The 8,525-nt window shown below is 43.1% G+C and overlaps 1 protein-coding gene across 1 annotated transcript; it reads left to right on the forward strand.

Moving 5' to 3' along the window:
- Positions 1-6,282: 6,282 nt before the first annotated feature.
- On the forward strand, positions 6,283-7,407 carry LOC107037459. The gene has a single exon (XM_015256024.1). The coding sequence runs from the start codon at positions 6,283-6,285 to the stop codon at positions 7,405-7,407; it is 1,125 nt and encodes a 374-aa protein (XP_015111510.1).
- The last annotated feature ends 1,118 nt before the right edge of the window (positions 7,408-8,525 follow it).

Here is an 8,525-nt window from a genome sequence, read left to right on the forward strand (position 1 = left end):
TCTGATATTTCCTTCTAAAATCACTCAGTTCCAAGATAAATGCTTAATTAACAAATCACAAAAAAGCATTTCTCAGATGAAATCCAATCCCACATATTTGTCATCTATTGAGTATCTAGTTATCTCGGAAACTAGTGGTTTTAGAGAAAAATATCATAGAACTTTTTTGTAGGTGAGGAAATGTTCTGCAAAAAGAGCTTTTTCACATTTTTCCCTAAAAACACTCATTAGAGACATGAATGTATTATTACCAATGGATTCCAGACTTGAAGTTCAGAATAAATTTTTCACATTCTATTAAATATCAAATAGTCTCGATAACGAGTGATTTTAGAGAAAAATAACGGCACATTTTTTTGTGGGAAATTTTGTCAACTACGAAAAAGGTCTTTTGATATTTCCTTCTAAACCCACTACATTCTGAGATAAATACCATTAACAAATATCTCAAATTGCAACAACTACGTCATTCCAATTATAACTTAAATGGATAGTTATAGAATTATCCCGTTAACTAGTGATTTGAGGAGAAAATATCAAGGGATATTTTTTGTTAGCGATTACTCCTGTTACAAAAAAGTTCTGTTTGGTGAATGTCTAGGGTTAGGGTGGATATGGGATGAAAATGTGGAGGGAGATGCTGGGAAAATTATTTAGATTAGATTATAAAAATCACCAATATATTTATGTGGGATCGAACCACTCGTCAATTAATAACTACACTCTTTGGTCTTAAATTGTTGAATGTCTAATTAAATTGATGATTGTCTCTTCACTTTCAATTCGTTGAGTCACTGAATTTATACTGAATTAATTAACAAGTTGATGTACTGAGCAAAACATTAAATTTGGAATACTGATGAATAACTGACTCTACTCTATCATTATCGTGACGATACTGAAAAGCAACAGCCTTTTGGGGGTTTCGCGATCCCCTGACCGCTCCACCCGAAGGTTCCCGATGGTGCTCGAGGATAATCGGTAGGACCGATCGTTTAGTTGATTGCTGCCTTTCAAATAAGTTTTTTTGACATTTTCACCTCAAACAACTCATTATCAAAATAATTCCACATCTTTTGAAAAGGTCGTGTCTTCCGTTCTAATGTTTAATCTTTACTACTTAATTACTACGTTTGTTACGAAATTTGTTGAGTTTATTTGACATTCTCTTAGGGAATTAGAAAAACTGATGATGTTAACACGAAAAGGACGCTTGTTTAAATTGTTAAAAATTTTATTTGTCTATGGAAATTAATTCTATTAATCTATTGATCGACTGTCCTGAAAAAGTTGAATAAATGTTTAAATGTTCAAGTTTAATAAATAAATTGTTCGATGAAAAATGCGATTCTATGTATCATTTATTTAATCACTAAATTTTGAAGAATAATTTGGCTCATCAGAATTATCCAATAATAATTCGAATAATCGAATCAGGTGGTTTTGTTTTATCCATGGTCGTTTAGACAGTTTCCTTTGATTCCTCGTTTTCGCGCGACGAATTATGAACACACAAGCTCCACTCAATTTTCTCGATGCGCATGAGCGAAACCACCATGGCGCCTCTATCGAAAATTCTGAAACCGAAATTTCCGGCCATTTCCGGCTCCGAAATCTGCTATGAAGTTGACAGACCCTGGTGGATTCAAATGCATGAGCGCGCTGGAGAGTACAACGATGACTGAAACAAACGACTTCAGGTGTCTCCCGATTCAAAACAAAAAAAAGGAGAACAGTCAACTAGCTGCTACAATGCGAAACTGTTGTTACTCATTCCAAAAAACTCATGTCAATTTATTACTTAGAGTGTAATTCAAAGTGAAACAATTGAACATTGTTTTCATCTAACTTGTGTTCATTATTAAATTATCCTTCATCCAACACCGCGAGAATTCAGTCGCGTTAATTGTTATTAGTTTGATTCAAATGTTAAAGGCATTGTGAACATAGTCCTTCGAGCCGGAGGTGGGAGAAATAATTATTGACACACAAGTTAACTGAAAAAAAAACATCGCGTTTGCTAGAGTCAAACCGTCTGTTTCTAATTGGAATCACCGCGCGACTTCTCGGAGATAAATCGAGTATCGTGCGTGGCCACGTGCTAGGCTAAACCTAACCTGCAATTATTAATTAATGTCGCCAAATAAAACGTTGAAAGCTGAACTCTAGGCAATTAATAATAACCTGGCTCCCTTGGAGAAACATCAGAACGAAAAATTAAAGAGAAATTCATTAGTAACAAAACCATAACCTCAGTATGTAACAACGTGTTATCTTGTCGAAAGAGTAAAAGTGTTAGTGATCAAAACCGAAGCATTGGAGAGCACTCTGGACGTTGTGCTGCTTTGATGATCAGTGACTTTATGTGATTAACGAGTAGTGATTGTTCTTGCGAGTAAGAAAATTATCAAGCTCCAAAATGCTGTATACGCCGGACGCATCACTCTTGGCCGATGACGACACTTTCGAGAAAACGATGGAAACACTTGAGGTGAGAGTAAGCTTAATGAACAATGAACTCTCGGCTTTCAAGGCATTACCAGTAGATCAACGAACTCCAGTCGCTGCCAAGCTGGCCTTAGAGCAACACGATGTGTTCTGTCAAGAAATCAAACTGCTTGACAGACGAGTACGTCGGCTAGCAGGTCCAGATAACAAGAGTCACAGGTACTTTGTCACTAAGGGATTGGAAATTGCTCATAATCAGTATTTTAGTGGTAAGAGATACTTCACTGAATTGATACACGCATTGAACCCAAATCCTCCACCAGCAGCAGCCGCCCCACAACCAAGCTCCAGCCTCCCATTCAAGTTTGAAAAAATCAAATTGCCCAGGTTTAATGGAGAGAGCTCCAAATGGACAACTATAGAAACCTCTGGCTCTCAACCATTCAGAATGATGTGAATAGTTCCGATGTTCAGAAATTTCACCTCCTGGGCACTTCACTCTACAGTGAGCCTTCGCCCTAATCGAGAACATTGAGGTTAGTGACCCCAATTATGAAACTGCTTGGAACTTGCTGAAAAATCGTTATGACGATGAGTGTGGGTTGATCTGGGCGCATCTGAAGGGCCTCTTCAGTATCAAGAAGATGAAGAATGAATCAAGCGACGAAGTACGACGCCTGTATGATGAGACCACTCGTGCTTATGAACAACTAGCCAACATTGGCAGGAAGGTCGATCAATGGGACGACTTGCTGGTCTATCTCACAGTTAATAAACTGGATGTCGAGACGCGCAAATACTTAGAGTCACATGCCAACTCAACCAAAGTTTTCCCCACACTGGATCAAATCAAAAAATTCCTAGACGATCGTGCTCGCAGGCTGTCACGAATGCCTGTCACCCCATCGAACCTCAAGACTCATCAAAAATACACAGCCAAAGCGCTCCACTCCTCAACAGAACCCAAGGTTATATGCCCTGCTTGTCAGCAGTACCACACTCTCAGTTCATCTGCAACGTTCAAGGGCATGTCCCTACGCGATAGGAGAGAATTTTCTAAAACTAAATCCTTGTATTTTAACTGTTTTCAAGGTGACCATGAGCGGAAGGAGTGCGAGAATACGGGTCACTGTCGTCATTGCAAGAGAAAGCATCACGCGCTACTCTGTAACTCTCCACGTCAGCCAGCCAAGGACAAGAATCACAGTAGTGCTGCTCACGCAACAGTTGACAGTAGTGATAGTGAGTTTGTCACATCGAGTTCGAGCTCAGATGAGGAAATCGCACTACAAGACGAAACCCTGGCTAACGACACAGTGGCATGTCAAGTTAGCCCACTCAATGCAGCACCTGAGAACTCCATTCTACTCGCCATTGCTATTGTACGACTCCGATCCAAGGATGGACGAATCGTTTCGGTAAGAGCACTGCTTGATCAAGGCTCACAGCTAACATTCGTTAGCGAGTCCATCGCCCAAGCGCTTCGTGCTCCCCGTACTAGCGTAGATGTGACGATTGCTGGAGTCAACGGAACCAGGGCAGCTTCTTGTCGCTGTGCCATTACTTGGGAGCTGCTTCCTGGTGATGGTAAAACCCCCATTCCATCACTGCCCACGTACTCCCTAAACTGACGTCTTACGTTCCACTACACGCTACCACCGGAGCAGAATGGAACCACCTCAAGGGACTCAAACTCGCTGACCCAATTAACTCCAACAAGCAAAGAATCGAGCTGATAATTGGTGCAAGTCTATATTCAGAAGTCATCCTGGAAGGCATTCGGAAGGGCTCAGCCAACACTCCTTTAGCACAGGAAACAATATTTGGTTGGAGTGTTACTGGTCTCCAAGCAAGTCAGCAGAAACCTACGCCCGGAGAGTTTTCTTCTCTGTACTGTACTATTAGGAAAAAAGTCGACACACTGATTCGTCGATTCTGGGAAGTAGAGGAGATCTCGACAACCATCGGGCTAAATGAGGATGATCAAAAGTGCGAAAATCACTTGAAGGAAACTCACTCACGTAGACCAGACGGAAGGTATTCAGTACACCTGCCTTTGAAGGGAGCGCTCCCCTTGAACATTGGAGAGCCTTACAGAATAGCTCTCAAGTACTTGGAACGCCAGAGAAACTATCTTCGAGCCACTCCTCACCATCAAATCGAGTACGATAAGTTCCTTCAGGAATATTTCGATCTCGGCCACATGGAACCATCACCCGAGTTCGACTCAGAGAACCTGAAACCCGTGTACTTGCTCCATCATGCAGTATTGAGAGAGGACAGCACCACGTCGGCCCTTCGAGTGGTCTTCAACGCATCCAGTAAGACTACAAATCAAACTACATTGAATGATCATCTGCTCATCGGTCCACAACTGCTTCCAGACTTACTCGATATCATCTTACGATGGAGGATGCACCCAGTGGCATTGCGTGCAGACGTCGAAAAAATGTTTCGTCAAATACTGGTAGACCCTGAAGAGAGGCATCTCCAACGAATTCTCTGGCGAGAACCTACTTCCCAAGTTGCAAATCATTCGACTTGAAAACAGTAACGTATGGAATAGCCCCAGCACCGTACCTAGTGAATCGAGTGCTGAAACAACTCGCATCTGACGAACGTCACTCATATCCCAGAGCTGCGATCATCCTCCAGCGAGACTTTTACGTTGATGACGCCTTTTTCGGAGCAAACTCAGTCGAGGAAGCTCAACAGCTCACTTTAGAACTCCAACAACTTCTTCAGACAGGTGGCTTCCACCTCAGAAAATGGACTTCCAGCCATCCTGACGCTCTTAAAAATACACCACCTGAATTGCTAGCTTACGATCCATCCGCTGAAATCAAACACAAGGACGCGGTCAAGGTGCTGGGAGTTCTTTGGGACATGAAAAGTGATGCCTTCACGATCTCCATCTCGCTAGAACAATCAGGAGGGTCCACCAAATGAGAGATACTGTCCACGATAGCCAGAATTTTCGACTCTGCTGGTTGGCTTACACGCACTACCATCGTCGCCAAGATCACGATCCAGGAACTCTGGTTATTGGGGATGAACTGGGACGACCAAGCAGCGGAGAGCGTTACCGAAGCATGGGAAAAGTACCACCAGCAGCTTATCGAACTTAAGGAAATCAGCATCCCTTGATTCATTCTTGAAGGACCCACTGACCCCCATGCAGAGCTCCATGGGTTCTGTGACGCCTCGAAACAGGCCTACGCAGCGGGTGTCTACCTTCGTGTTCCCAATACTAGCGACAGAGCCTCCATCAGCCTGATCATGGGGAAATCAAAAGTAGCTCCTCTCATGCACCAAACCATCGCTAAGTTGGAGCTGTGTGCTGCTCATTTACTCTCCCGAGTACTAGAGAGAGTGCAGAGTGCCATAAACCTCAAAAATACTCCCATCCATGCTGGGACGAATTCTCTAATCGTGCTGGCCTGGTTGAAGAAACATCCCTCTTATTGGCCTACCTTCATCGCTAACAAGATCTCAGACATACAAACAAGAACTCCAAGAGCTACCTGGCATCACGTACCCACTACGTCCAAACCTGCTGACTGTGCCTCACGAGGAATTTTTCTCAAGGATCTTCTCACACACCCTCTTTGGTGGCGCGGACCAGCTTGGCTGGAACACGCTCCAAGTCATTGACCAAAAACCCAAACTATCTACCAACCATTGGCAGTAGAACCTGAGTGTGACGTGCTGAGCTGTACCACGACACTAATCCAACCAGAAAATCCTGTGAATGAGATCGCCCCGGAAGACGATTTTCCGCTTCGATTCTCATCGTGGTCGAAATTATTGAGAGTTACTGCGTACTGCCTGAAAATGGGGACAGTAAAAAAATCGAGAAGAGCCTTGGTTATCCTGATCAACCAGGCACGGCTCCTCTGGATGCGAGGATCTCAAGCAGAGGCCTTCACAGAGCAGCTAAGACAATTAAACCAAGGTAAATCATTACATGTCAAGGACCCGCTAACTCGTCTCTCCCCCTTTCTAGATGATGAAGGCATCATCCGCCTCGGTGGCAGACTTTCAGAGGCCTCTTTACCATACGCTGAGAAACACCCGATCATCCTACCTGCTGGACACAACTCCAACCTCATCATTAGCGACCTCCATTTGAGAACCTTCCATGGTGGTCTACAAGCAACCTTAAGTACTCTTCGACAACAATATTGGATCCTGAATGATCGCCGAGCTGTTAAGGGTCCCATTCCCAAGTGCACCAAATGTCTTAGGTATGATGGAAAACCAAGAACTCCAATTATGGTCCACCTACCATCACCGAGAATTACCCCTTCTCCAGCCTTTACTCACACTGGACTCGACTACGCTGGACCCATCAACGTGAGAATGAAACCTGGGAGAGGTCACAAATCCTACAAGGGCTATATCGCCCTTTTCGTGTGGCTTGCCACCCGCGCCATTCATCTGAAAGTTGTCTCTGATTATACAAGCCAGACGTTCCTAGTAGCTCTAGATCGGTATGTTTCTCGCCGTGGAACCCCCTCGGACATCTACAGTGACAATGGCTCAAACTTCCAAGGAGCTAGGGGCGAACTAAAATTAGTTCAAACCCAGGTTGAACAAGACAACAATTTACAAGCTACAATGGCCACCCGAGGGATCCATTGGCACTTCATACCCCCAAGCTCCCCACATTTTGGAGGACTATGGGAAGCTGCAATTAAATCAGTGAAGAATCATCTGAGAAGGATGACCAACAACTGCACTCCAACCTTCGAAGAGTGGTCTACTTTACTCAGTAAAATCGAGTATTGTCTCAATTCTCGCCCAATCAGCCCTCTCCACGACGATTCTGAGGACCTAAACGCCTTAAAATCCGGCTACTTTCTCATCAGGGAACCGCTCAATGCCCTCTTCGTCCACCCTCGAGCTAAACCCAAACAGACATTCTCGATGGCAACTCGTGCACCAGATCAGCGATAGTTTTTGGAAAAAATGGCGAGATACGTACCTCCACACCCTCCAAACACGAAATAAATGGATGCTCAAGACGGAGAACCTCACGGTGAATGACCTCGTATTGATTCGAGATCTGCAGACATCACCGAGCAATTGGCCCCTGGCTCGAGTTCTAGAGCCCCACCCTGGTAAGGATGGGGACGTACGCATCGTCACCTCGAAGACGGCCACTTCAACCTATCTCAGACCAGTCGTGATACTCATCCCACTAAGAGTCATGGATGACTCAACCAATCGAGGCATGGCGGGCCGTGAACCCGCGTAAGACGTAAGAGAACTAGAGTTCTCTTGCCCTCACAGAAGCTTCCAGACATTCCAAAACCCCCTTTTTTTTATTAATTCTTTTTTTGTTATAGAATCCTTTCATTCTGTCAATGAGAGAATGAGACGGGCGGTATGTCCACGATTGTGGATTCAAATGCATAAGCGCGCTGGAGAGCACAACGATGACTGAAACAAATGACTTCAGGTGTCTCCCCATTCAAAACAAAATAAAAGGAGAACAGTCAACTAGCTATTATAATGCGAAACTGTAGTTACTCATTGCAAAAAACTCATGTCAATTTATTACTTAGAGTGTAATTCAAAGTGAAACAACTAAACATTGTTTTCATCTAACTTGTGTTCATTATTAAATTATCCTTCATCCGGCACCGCGAGAATTCAGTCGCGTTAATTGTTATTAATTTGATTCAAATGTTAAAGGCATTGTGAACATCCAAAGATTTAAACAGAAACTAAGAAAATTTCGTCATTGAGAGGAAAAACAGGGAAATTTTCAAAACGTAACATGCCAAATCGCCCCATTATCGCTTATAACCATTGACCTTGGTGATTAAATGGATAATATGGGGCATCATTTTGAAGATCTAGACGGGATCTATAAATTGACATATAATACATCCTCGTTGGTCAGGTCTAAAGCATCAATAAGTGGTAAAAACTTTAATTTTTGGCGTGTGACATAACTCAAAAAATGAAACAATTTCGGATAACTTGGTGAAAATTCGATGAAATTATAATTACCAGGCACCATTTTGAAGAATAGTAAATACCCTTCGAAATCATATATGATTAGTTTC

The sequence above is a fragment of the Diachasma alloeum genome, unplaced genomic scaffold, assembly GCF_001412515.2.
Source record: "Diachasma alloeum isolate Michigan unplaced genomic scaffold, Dall2.0 Dall_scaffold_00242, whole genome shotgun sequence".
NCBI classification, from domain to species: domain Eukaryota; kingdom Metazoa; phylum Arthropoda; class Insecta; order Hymenoptera; family Braconidae; genus Diachasma; species Diachasma alloeum.